Below are 12,993 nucleotides of genomic sequence, written 5' to 3' on the forward strand. Positions count from 1 at the left end.
TGTTCACCGAATCTCACGGACGTTCTTTGCTTGGTTCTTGTTCGCTTATAAGTTCGCCCAGTTTACAAAATGATCCAGGTTTTGAACCTTCGTCATTTTTCTATTATCTGCTTGACGACATTAAATTTGCAATAATGGAAATGAATTTACGAAGATATTCTTCAGAACATTCCAATTAGGTTAAGTACCTCATACAAGATGAACTACAAACGTCTAAAATGTAAAAATACACTACGAATACATAAAATGTCCGGCCGCTTCACGACATTAATTTGTCCCAACTTTTCTTTAAACTATTGCAATATTTTTTTGTATTAATACAATTATATTGTATTTTCTATAAATGTTTTGAGGTAGTTAGGTGGTGAGGCGTATTGGCATTTGAGTATGCAACATTTTTGTATTAGAACCGTATTATGGGCCTACTACTCTAGTCTCCTACTGTTTCAGAATTCAAACATCCAACATCTTCCTAAGACATGAAAATGGATTTACTTCCTGCATGCAGTTTTCTTCTTGATCTTATTCTTCTTCCACTTCCTCTTCCAAATAATACGTTCTTATCTTTACTAAACCTATAGTCTGACCATTAACAATTTTCCACTATATCCCTGTAATATTATTTATAATTAATCGGGTTTTACGATTAGCTTCTACCATAATCTAAAAAATAAACGAAAACTAAAACACCATGGAGTGGAAGATTGATATTGACTAGGTCAAAGGACCACAACATAAGAAATAGCCAGAACCAAGCAAAGCGTAGCTGTAAAATCTTGCATCAATCACTTCTGTCTGCGCTGCACCACCTTGACTGGCTTTATCAATTGATGTGAATGCTGTACTTGCCCTTCTACTAACTCTGTCTTCTTCTATTTGTTTTTTCTTCCTGGCGGCTCGAATTGACTTCTTTTCTCCTGACCTTTTATGTAACTAACAGAAACACTTCAATAGCAAACCACTTTGTTAAATTGGTTCTTTCAAGATTCCTACGTAATTGTTTAAAAGATAAGTAATCTAACTCCCATCAATCTGGGATCTCTTATCAGACTAATTATAGGCTACTGAAACTTATTAGATTTGGCTCCTGCATCTGAAATAGCTCTCTCCTTGTCGAAGTTCATCCTAAAATGCAGGTAAGTGATAGATTTTTTCGAATAAGACAGTAGTAATAGTAAGATATTCTCAATAAATAAATATAGAAAAATCACTGGAAAATAGAGGCAGCACAATTCTCAATGTAACTGGTTACAGGTACGTTTTAATAGTGGCCGAAAAATAATTGACTTAGTAAATACCACATCTGAAGTTTTCATTCAGTTTTAAAAAAGTTTTTGGGGAACATAGGTTTTTAGAAATTATTTATAAATTTTGGGAGCCACTATCCGCCCACTCTTCTTTCTATGGCTTATAATGTATAACATAATCCTTTTGTCTGTGTTTGTAAGCACGTCGTTCTTTTTGGATTCCTCCGTTTTTAATTTTGTGCATTTTATAAAATAGCAAAAATCCCTTACAAATAATTATTTTAATTTTAATAAAAAGCATGGTCCATTTGTTTTGTCCCGTTTCAGTATTATTGTAAATAAAATTTAGTTAAATCAAATAGAATGCATAACATAAAATAAGGAATGCATCTTAATGTTTATTATATTTTTGACTTTTTAATGATATTTTGTAAAATTTCATTAAAACAAGTATGTTTATACCCAAAAAATATAAATTTATATTTGAAAGAGTGGAATAATTTTGATTTGTGTGGTTTTTAAAATAAAATAATTTCTTTTACTTTAATTGACTTCATAAAACGCTTTCCTTCCTCTTACTTCTGCACTTTCAACTTTGTGGGATTCGTGATTTTTATAGGGGGTTTTTTTAAGAAATGTCAGTAATGTCAACACTTTTTTATATCTTTTATGGGGAAATGGAATTTTTATTGTGGAATCGTCATATAATAATCATGCATTTTAAAAAATGATAAACTTTCGCACTTTCCAACTATTAACTTTCAAAATAACTCGAAGCGATCGTAAAATCAGTTCGAAAGCCTTTATTGTTGTTCTCAAAACCCACACAATTTGCTTAGACCCAATTTGTCTTACTGCCAAGTTATACAGATTGTCTAAACGTTTAGGTACTCCATCACCACGGAAGAAAAGAAACAACTCAACGCCAACAAAGAAAAATGCCGCGGAAAAGAAGCAAATACTTCAGCAGTTAATAAACCCATCGTCAAGTCAAAATCATGCACGCAAAGTTAGCATGGGAGAGCTCATACAGATGAGTGAGAGGAGAGTTAAGGATAATGAAGATAGCAAGTTGGGCTCGGCCAGGCTGGAGGGCCAGGAAACCAGCTTTGGTAACGGCGACGTGTCTGTACCTAGCACCTCCACGGACATGCACCAGCTCAACGATCCCAAGTTGGAGAAGAAAGTTACCTTTGCGAGACTTCTCAATAAAGTATCCGCCGAAATGAGTTCTGGCTCGGAAATAGAAATGGGTGTAGGATTATCAGTTAATCAGAATACCAGAATCAAGTCCGCCAGTACTCCACCATCACCCGCCGCGGATATGCGCTCGCCGCACAGCAACTCCAGCAACCAGGGAAGTGACTCCATGTCTAGCCTTGAAACTGCTTTACCCGGGATGGGTTTGCGTAAATTCGCAGGGCGCGCTAACAAAATATCTAGCGCTGATTCAATATTAGCAATGTTCAGAAATTTTTCATCTACCTCCACCGGTTTAAGTATGCCTGCTTCGATCATTGTCAGCCCTTCGACAACGCCATCTGCTTCTAGTCCGCAAGACGACATCGCTGGTGATGACGATTCTTCATCATCGTCGATTCACACTCCCGTTTCATTATCAAGCGGTGCTCCTGACTCTCCCGTCTACTACAGGCAATCCAATTCACAAAGTACGACGATCGAAGTTCCCGTTCTTGATGTATTGACTGCCCACAAAGCTAATATTTCAGGTTGCAATCTGCTACATCCACCAACTATTCTGCTGGAAATACCTAGCTCAATCAACAAGTGTCTCTCTCCCATAAGAGAACTACCCACACCTTTACCGTCGCCAGCTTTAACACCCATTATGCATAGAAGCCAAGCATCCACCGTGGATTACGAAGACTTGGGTATGGACGTGAGTGACGATCATATTTCACTGGAAATACCACTGAGTCAGTCTGAAGACGAGGATGACGAAGTACCTAGTCAGAATATATCTGTCTTAGGCCGAGAAGGGGTTTTCGGTGGACCAGCAGAATTCTCAAGAACCAATGCTAGCGGAAATACACTCAAACTTAAGGTAATTAAATGTAACTTAACTTGTGGTGATAAAATTATTTCGATTCTGATATACTCCAACGAGACTTGTATGAAGACTACTGAACACTGCATGCCTATCTGATTATTCAAAATAGCAAAGACTTTTTTAGAGTAGACTAGATTTCCAAATAATAACAGTTAATTTATATAACGCATTTTTGTGATAGTTTACCTTAAGTATGCCGCTTCTGAGAAGATACAGATTTGCTGATAGAGTGGAAGTATTTGTGAAGGGCACGTTGACTCTACAACACCCACCTAACTAAACTATATTTTTTAATTGTTCTATTTTAGGTGAGGCTATCACCAATTGGTCGAGATACACCGACGCCTTCCACACAAATGACAGACGACTCCCCGAGTCCCCTGACTCAGAGCCATGACAGCGACAGGGAACTTAGCAGCAGTTGTGGGCGGGCCACAGCGTCTCCTCGTGACCTCAGTCCATCTCATCCCAAGCTCGTTATACCTCTTCTTATTGTAGAGCAACCCTCCCCCACCCGCCACTACCCCACTGGCCTCATGTTCGCCGGATCACCACCGCCCCAGCGCGCATCAATAGGAGAAACAAGTTTTCATTTCCCAAACAAGCAACAACAGAAACGACTCCTTAAAGAATTCGAAAAACCATCATCACTAGATCTCGCAATGGCACCTCCGCTTATAACAATTACTTGCAATATGAGCGAGGCGGAATCGGACGCTGACTCTGTTTCACCTGCTACTCGAGCTCCTCGGCAATCGTTAGCACCGCCGGGTCCATCTACGATGTGTTATTTGAGCCCCTTTTCTATTTGTACTCGCGGTGATCGAACTATATCTGACTCCAATCTCAGTTCATCCGGATACAGCTCGATGGCGAGTCCGGGACCATCAAGATGCGGTTCTAATAACCCATTATGTCCGTCTGAAATGGAGGATCCTGGATCGGGACCTACGAGTCTTCATCCTGCTCTGGCACACCGTAGACCTTCACCATTGCTTAAAACTAATTCAAATCCTTCCCCAGGCACTTCAGTGACTAACAATCCAAACGACCAAAAGAGACATTGCCGCGGCCGTTCAGATTCTGAAACTTTAAGCGACGATCCGCTATTGGAATCGAACGATGAAGGGATCAGTACCGACCATCTAGAGGAGAGAATAGAAGACGTGGATTTGAAGAGTGCTAAAGAATTAGAAGTATTTTTGAGAAACGAAATGATTGACTCAGAGAAGACCACTTCACCAGTACTACTAGTTCCATCACTTGTTCCAATGAAGTGCATCCCTAAATGTGATGAAAAGGGACTCGACAGGTTAATGATTCCAAGTTCTGTAGCAAAAATGTCTTTACAGCTGCCATCCATAGTCATCCAATCTGACTCGAGCACAATATGTGACAAGCTCTTGAGTCCTGTAAGTTCGCGCAGCGAAAGTCCGCTAAGCGATAGAACTACAGGTGTTGGAAGATTCTCTCCTCACTTTTACGGTCGCCACAAGGATCAGTTGCCGTTTACTGATTCCGATGGCTTATACGATTTTCCCAGTTCAGATTGCGTTCACCAAAACAGCAGCGGAAGCAGTAACAAGATCAATATGGTGCTTACCGCTCAACCTCACAGGAAATCTAATGGACGCCGGCGAGAAAGAAAGAACGCCAGGAATAACACAGGAAGCAAGACTCCCAGTCCCACTAAAGCACAGCTACCTCACTCCATGCAGAATCTGTTGGACGTTCCTGGGAAGGATGCTTACTTCCGCACGCCCGCTCCTCGGAAGCTGAGTCCCAAGAGAAGGTCTAGATCACAGCAGCCGGTGAGCTCGTCTTCTTCATCCGAGAGCATTAACTCAGCTCGTGAAGTGACCATTCGGTTGTCTCCCGAAGCCAAGTCACCGCAGACTGCAGAAGGATCAGCGGGGGCTTGGCCCAAGCAAGAGTGGGCGGCAGAAGCCTCGGGAGAAGAAACCGGCGAGGTAAAATACATTTTCATTCTTAACTATTCTTACCTGGACAACTTTCATAATCGACACCTTGGTACTTATATTGATTTAGAGTTTCATATTATTTTTCAAAGACCGATTTAAATAATATAGAAAGTGATCAATGTTGTACAAACTAGAGTATAGATGCCACATAGTTTTCTTTGTTTGTCAAACTTTACAACTTTTTTTATACTGCAGACCTCTTTCTTTACATTGTTAAATGCATTCATTTTGTAATAACAGCAGCCATTAACACTTATTTTAGTTTTAGACTGAAACACACCATCTGTAAATCAATCGCATTCATCTCTGTGCCAAATTGATAAAATCTGACTTTAACGAGTTAACAATATTTAGGTTTGACTACAAAACGGGCATGGTATCTGTGTTCAGGACAATGGACAGCACTGAAAAGTGAATATTCCGTTTTATAACGTCATTCCGCTTTTTTTAACATTGGAAGTAGTCTTTGTACCTGAATTCATTTCCATCGCTTGAAGAGGAAGTTTGAGCAAATGGAATCGTTTTTCCCGGTTAAATCACGGTTTTTCGTAAAGGAATCATCTTTTGATGATCATATCCTCTTTAATTAACTATTTATATTGTGCTCCAGTTTCTTCTTGGCTTTTGTAGTTAGTTGGATATATATATCCATATTAAAAAGTTTTACATTTTTTTTTCAGAATGCAAACACCATTTTGGATATTATTTTAGACTATTTTTTACTTGTAAATGAGTTTGTAGCTGTATAGAGATCGCGCTCTAAGTAGAAAGTTTGTTAATATTTGTATGTAGTAGATATAATACTTAACATTATCTGGAAATACAAGTTTCTTGAAAATATTAAGCATCCTAAAGTTTTTCCATATTTTGAAATTGCGGCTTTAAGAATAATGGTGCCATTTTCTACCAAATCAGTAGGTAATTATTACGGATTAGCTTGAATAGCTCTTACAGTAGATATTATTATACAAGTAAATTAGATGTACATTTGCATCACTATCGTATTGAGGAATATATAAGAAGGTTTTTTTAATATTATAATACCGTTAAGCACTAAATAATGAGAGGCATGTCACACCACGACACTACATTAGAATTCCTGAATTTCTTTTTTAGATAAATTCATTATTATTTTTTTACATATTTAAATTAAAAATGTTTTTTTCAATCACAGCATAAGTGGATATTTTTTATCAAAAGATTAATAATTTTGTAATTTTATGACATTTCAATTTTCAATAATTAATTGAGTGAGGTGTCTAATATATTATAATATGTATTGTCAGTATTGATAGAGGTAAACTAGCTGGAAAATGATTAGTCTAATTCACAAGAGAACCCAAAAACTTTTTTTTTTCATATTTGGATACCTCGATAGTTGCCCCATCAAAACTGCGGTTTCTACAATTCCTCAATTTTTCCAATAAAATAAATTTCCACTCTTGAGAATTTCCACAATGAGAATTGGAAAATACTCCGTTCCCTTTCACCTTTTCAAAATTCATGATTGTACTTTCTGTGGTCTAGAAGTGGGAACTTTATATTACACAATTTCTGGTTATCCCTCTCCAAACAAATATCACCTTTTCTATCAAACCTAATCCAAAATTTCTTCCCCTCCGTTCAACACCTCATCACTTCTAAAAAAATTATGCGTAAATTCTCCACAATTTAAAATGATGGCTCGAAAACATAGAAAATAAATATTTTAAATTTTTTAAACGTTTTTTCGTATTTTTCTACAACTAAGGGGTTAAGATAACTTTTGAGACCGTCGACAAAAATCGTCGTTTAAAAGACAATAAATGCCTGTCATTACTAACAACTGTTTCTTTCTCATTTGATCTTAAACATTCCTAATTCCGACTCGATTTACTTGACAACGAAACCTCAAATCAAAAATTTATGTAACAAAATCGACTCCAAATGTGATGCAGATAAACGAGTTACCCGCTTGTACTATGAGTTTCCAGACAACATGTATAATCTTTTGTTATTCGTGAGATGTATGATTAGCCATAGTAAATAAAATAAAATAATTGTCTATTTGTATAACCTTTTGAAGGACGTGTCTGCCCGAATGCTGCCGAAGAGTCCTGTGCCGGAGGAAGCGCAGAAGCCAGTGAGAAAGATCAGCCGAATGAGGACCATTGGACATCAAATTAGGTGAATTATTTTATAGAACTGTTGTGAAGATTGGGGGTGTGTTCGGCGGTGTTCAAATTAAATTATAGTTGGTCTTGCAAAGAGACAAATAAAAAGTAAGCAACTTTCTGTTCTTAGGATTTTGAATACGGAGTGATAGGCGTTGAAGAAGATCATGATTATCAACTAAATTTATGGACCTTTTTAAATTACATTATTGTTTACGCCGGTTCGACGACAAAGTAGTTAAAACATCTGTAAATTGTTTTCGATTGTTGAAGCTTATTCGATCGCGTTAAAAGTGGGAAAAGAGAGGATAGAAAGAATAATGCTTTACCTTTATTTAATTGATGCTTGTTTCTTATAAAGATTATATGTTTCACCTTTTAAGTTCCTCACAACACATTTATTTTTAATTCCACCACACGATGACGTTCAATTTGAGAATGATTCGATTGTAGGTAACATGACAAAATGAATCACCATAGTAAACCGGACAATACCGGATTACGGGCAGTGAGATGGCAAGTCGAACACTTCAACACTTGCCGTCTCACTGCCGAGTGGGTAGCTTGTTTTGAAGTCAGTAGGTAAGAATTGAAAGAAAAGAGAGGTACAAGGGAGATGACTGGGATGCACATATGTTCTGTAGTAGTGATGATCGTAGAGAGTCAGAGTAATAAAGCACAAGCATTGATTGTTTAGATTCCTCCGTCGGTTGGAGCAGAGTCTAAAGCAGCGCGAACGCTTCACGGGCGCGGGAAACTCGGACGAGGAAGGAGACGAGTCTTCCAGCGTAACCTCTCCGCTGCTGCAGCAGAGTCGCGCGCCCCGCCCGGTCATCAAGAAGTCGCCAAGCATCGGCCGTCTGCAGCCCGCAACCGCCCCCGCCCTCGCAGCCCTGCAGCCCGCGCCGCCCAGGCAGAAGATCGTGCGGCACTCGGCCGTGGAGGGCGGCTGGAGAGGCAACCTCGGCATGGCGGGGCCGAATGACATCTCTGATTGAACATTGTCCTGTATCTGCAATTTACACTTATAACTCGTGTCTACCTTTCATGCCAGCGTATATTTATGTAGAATGGCATGCAGTCTTCAAGCTTCTTGTGATGCAACTTCATCATGGCAAGTCATCGCAATATTCATACATTCATAGCACAAATGTATTGTTTGCATTAAACATTAATAACCACTACCAATCGTTTTAGTAACAAGAGTGTTATGTTAACATAAGAGTGTTAAGAGATGTACCTGCAATGGAAAATATTTCATAAATACTTATACCTTGTCTCTCTCATAGTAGGTATGAAACATGCATAATATTGATATGAATACTACGATCATTTTTTTAGTAAATTATTTTATAAATTAAATCTAAAAGTTGTAATAAGTACCTACGTATATATGATGTATTGTACATATTACATTTTAAAGCGACTGAGGACGATTTTAGGGGTTGTGTACAACTTTATAAAAATAATATTTATTTTAAGGTCATTCAATTTCGTAACACAGCCAATGGTCATTATATAGATTCGGAAATGTTTAAGATGAATTAATTCTAGAAAATTACTAAATAAAGTAATTATAATATTACTACATAATATGTTAAATGCTTTATTCAATCAAGTTTTGAACAAAATGCTTGTCCGTAAAGTTTTAGTCAATTACCATGCACTTAAATTTAAGAGTTTGTAACAATAAAGTAACGTTGCTCGTGTAAATTTGTCGGTAAAAGTTAAATGTATATATTTTAACTAAAACGAATTACATTTATTATAAAACTCTTCTTAAGTGAACTTTTCTAACGTCTTATTCATTTTATTAGAAACATCTTTGCTTGCGCAAATTTTTTCTACCTAATTAAATATTTCAAATATATTTGAGAATACGTAAACGGGTCCACCTATCGAGTTTTTAGGGTAAGCTATCCATTTATTTAATGAACTGTGTTTTATGCATATTTGAATCTATTCAGCGGGAGGGGGGAATATAAAGAAAACATAACATTACCGAGGCCTTCCTGGTAAATTAATTAAAATATTGTCAACGTCGGCTTTCAGTTATTTGTTCTAAGTGCATTAACAATTATTTTTAATTTATTGTTCGAGATATAAAGAAATCAAGGGTTATACTACGGGTTATTTGTCGAGAGATTGTCTAGAAATAAAGAGATTTGAATATTGGAAGTTGATGTGCCTGGTGATCTATTCTATAATGTAATTGGAAATCGGTGCTACCAATGTTTATTGATTCGGTGGTGCGTTGATTCTCTAATAAAGAAATTGTAAATACATTTCTCCGCAATAACTAAATGTCAGTCTTAGTGTCTTCTTACTGTAACTACTTTTAGAATATGTTTATTAGCTACTAAACGCCCTAACTCTCTAAGAACCTAAACGAAGAGCGATTAAATTATTGCATTTGAATTAAACTAAACAAAAAGAATATTAATGGCCTGTTATCTGAGACTGATCTTCTACGTTCTAAGTAAATGTCTTAATATTACTGTCGTGTCAACTTTCCTGAAAACTATGCACCGTTCTTCGAATCCAGCTCTAACTGCAATACATATATTAACAGGTTCACTGCCAACTCCGCCTTTTGGCAGAATTCTAATGGTTCGAGAAACTCCGCCAATTGGCGTGTGCGTAAATATAACTTTCCATGGCCCTGTCCCTGAATGCATTAAACATTGTTGTCCGCGGGCGGTTTTTGACTACCTAATCTAGTTTTAAATTAATAGCGTGCTGAATATAGTGACAGAGCTTTCTATGTTTACATATCGGAGTTTTCCAAGCCTTCACTGTCCATGGCTGACAGTGAACCTGTTATCCTGCTAATTTAATATTCTACTGGGAATGTAGGACAAGGGCTTTCTTATACATGGATCTGCCTGATTACTGTGTTTGTCACACTCAAATCTCTAGAAATGTCTGTTGTATGCGTAGCTGAAATATTGTTTATTTTACAAGCTTCGGGGAAATTAAAAGCTTATTCATAGAGATGTAGTTAACTTATATTCATGTAAGAGATTCCCGGTTTGTAAATATAAAATAGTCGCCACCAATATCGTTATATTTCCTAGTGTAAACGCATTGCATGTTGATGCAATAAAGCTTTTTTAAACTTCAGTATGAAATCTCATTCTAAAATTAGAAAAATATTGATTTGTTAGCTAACTTACTCAAAAGTTATAATAACCCGAAAACGCAGTCAATAATGATGATAAAGTACTATAATTTGGTGCAAAAAGGAATTGACGAATGTATACCTATTACTTATTGACTGTAACTGCGTGTGCCGTGTATTGTCTCTTATTATTCTTATTGATTTCACTGCTGAGCATTTCATATTTAAGAAGTTCCAAATTAATTTAAAAAAACCTGAGCATCAAACAGACATCTGCCATAGGAAGCTGGAGATCGCGGGTTCAGATAATCAGATCTGAATAGCAAGACGACCAGATCTGAATTTCCAGGTACTTTCCCCCTGCCATTCCTCTTCCCCTCCTCGCTACCTTCAGTCTCGAAACATACCCTATTTGGTATGCCTCATCTCATTGCCTCAATGCGGTTAGAAGCAGTTTGTGGTTTCACACTTAAAAAAGTACCTATCGATATTCTTAAATCCAAATAATTAGCAATTTTGTAATTGTTTTAGAGAAGCAAAATATTGTTTTGAATGCCGCTAAAAATAGCTTTTTAGCATTTTCTTTGTAGTGTTTATTTATTTCAAATGTTTGTCAATATATTCGTAATTTACTAAAAGTTTTCAGGGGAACTGTTAATTAATTCCTTAAAGCCTGTAATCCCGGCTATTAACCGGTTTACAAATAATCTCAAGAGATTCTTAAGTAATTTACAATAATCTATTTTCTCAGTGTGGAATTTGATTTTTTAACGAGAAACTTGTTCGGGCACCGCAGATTTTTTCTTATATTTATGTGTACCTATTTCCCCTCACCATCCCCTCCTTTATGTGTACCTATTTCCCCTCACCACCCCCCCTTTTCGATCCTTTTGTCACGGTAGAAGAGAAGAGATTACAATTTCGACCGTTCAACAAGCAAGTAAAGCACAAAATAAGCAATTCGAACTTGTATTGGAGTTTTAGTGCATCTAGCACAGTCGATTGACAAAGGATTTATCAATAATGTCGATAACTCATCATTGTTAACATGACTGCTGATCACTAAGGCACAAACAACAGTTCATGGCGAAAGAAAATAAATTTAGAACACTTATTCGCTGTCAAAACGCAAGAAGGAGAGGAAGACAATATCGTTTTGATAATCCAAAAAAAACTGAAAAATCATTTTAAAAACCACTCATAATGGTCTCGAAAAAACAAAACGATTGACGAAATTGAGAGAGAAACATTGTGATAATAATCTTGTTAAGTATGAAACCGCTCAGCGAGAATTAGATGTTATATTGTAAATTTAAAGAAGTTCTCTGGTGAGCAATAGCAATGAAAAGCAATAGTTCAACATGTAATAATAATTATTAGAAAAGAAACAAATGGATTTGTTAATTCTTGTTCTTAACTCTAGATCGGTGTTTTTAAATGTAGTCATTTCCTAAATAACATGTCTTTGGTCATTTCTTTTTGAACTCAGTGAGGCCAGTGTTACTAACTATTTTCATATTATAATGTTGCATGTGGATCTATTTCCTCTCTGGGAATTGCACATGTTAATAAATTAAGGTATTTTCTCTATATATAAGTACACACATACACTATTTTGAATAATGCACCTAAATGCCCGAAATGCAGTAAGTATATTTTTGTTAAAAGTAGAATGTTTGAAGGGGGTCATGCGAAGTTCAATACGAAGAACTTTCGGTTTGGAGCTGCGCTTTGTGAAATAGATAATTTTAAAGTCGGGTTCTAGAAGGAAATATAAATTTTTGAGTTAACTAAAAATCTTTGAATACGCGGATTCGAAGCTTGGCTTTTGCAAAACATATAGTACCTTTAGTGACATGTTGTTTCTTCTCAGAATTATTGGTAAGATCGATGTACGATTGCAACCATCTCTTTAAAAAGTCATTTGAATATTTGGTAATAATGTATTTCATATAAACGACATGATGCACAGAAACATATTTATCGACGTAATAAATGTTCATATTTTAGGATTTTTATTCTGTTCGTTTGGGATATTTGATTATTAGTCCATTATCTACACTGTAAATAATTGTAACACCGTGTCGTGTATTACCTATTTAAGTGAAATCTTCTGCACTGATTTAAATTATAAATAAATTCGGAAAATAATACATTAGCGATAGTTTTCCGTTGATTCACTTTTGTTAAATGATTTCTTGATCTAATTATACTTCACATTTTGTTGGAAACTAGAGTTGAATTTATAAAAGAAATAACCTGATTACAATAATTGTTTGTATTGCAAATGATTGTGCGGTCCTTGTTAAATAAATTAATCATTTGGATTTTATATTTTGAATACAAATAGTAATTTTTCAATGTATACTTGTGTACAGTTCTGATTCTGTATCGACACTGATTTGTTTGTTAATGGAGT

General features: G+C 36.3%; 1 protein-coding gene across 2 annotated transcripts; it reads left to right on the plus strand.

Moving 5' to 3' along the window:
* The first annotated feature begins 1,890 nt into the window (after positions 1-1,890).
* Positions 1,891-12,827, plus strand: LOC149422104 (uncharacterized). Of its 2 annotated transcripts, none has more exons than XR_016302388.1 (4): positions 1,891-3,312; positions 3,627-5,288; positions 5,655-5,711; positions 7,366-7,427. XR_016302388.1 is itself a non-coding variant. In XM_089633083.1 (4 exons), exons 1-4 carry the CDS (start codon positions 1,975-1,977, stop codon positions 8,449-8,451), a joined length of 3,402 nt encoding a protein of 1,133 aa, XP_089489209.1. In that variant the 5' UTR covers positions 1,891-1,974; the 3' UTR covers positions 8,452-12,827. The 2 variants fall into 2 exon arrangements, 1 of the variants encoding a protein (XP_089489209.1); XM_089633083.1 differs by lacking the exon at positions 5,655-5,711 and adding an exon at positions 8,151-12,827 and having other exon boundaries at positions 7,366-7,466.
* Positions 12,828-12,993: the final 166 nt, after the last annotated feature.

This window comes from Hesperophylax consimilis, chromosome 7 (genome assembly GCF_061612785.1).
Source record: "Hesperophylax consimilis isolate HC1 chromosome 7, BYU_Hcon_1.0, whole genome shotgun sequence".
NCBI classification, from domain to species: domain Eukaryota; kingdom Metazoa; phylum Arthropoda; class Insecta; order Trichoptera; family Limnephilidae; genus Hesperophylax; species Hesperophylax consimilis.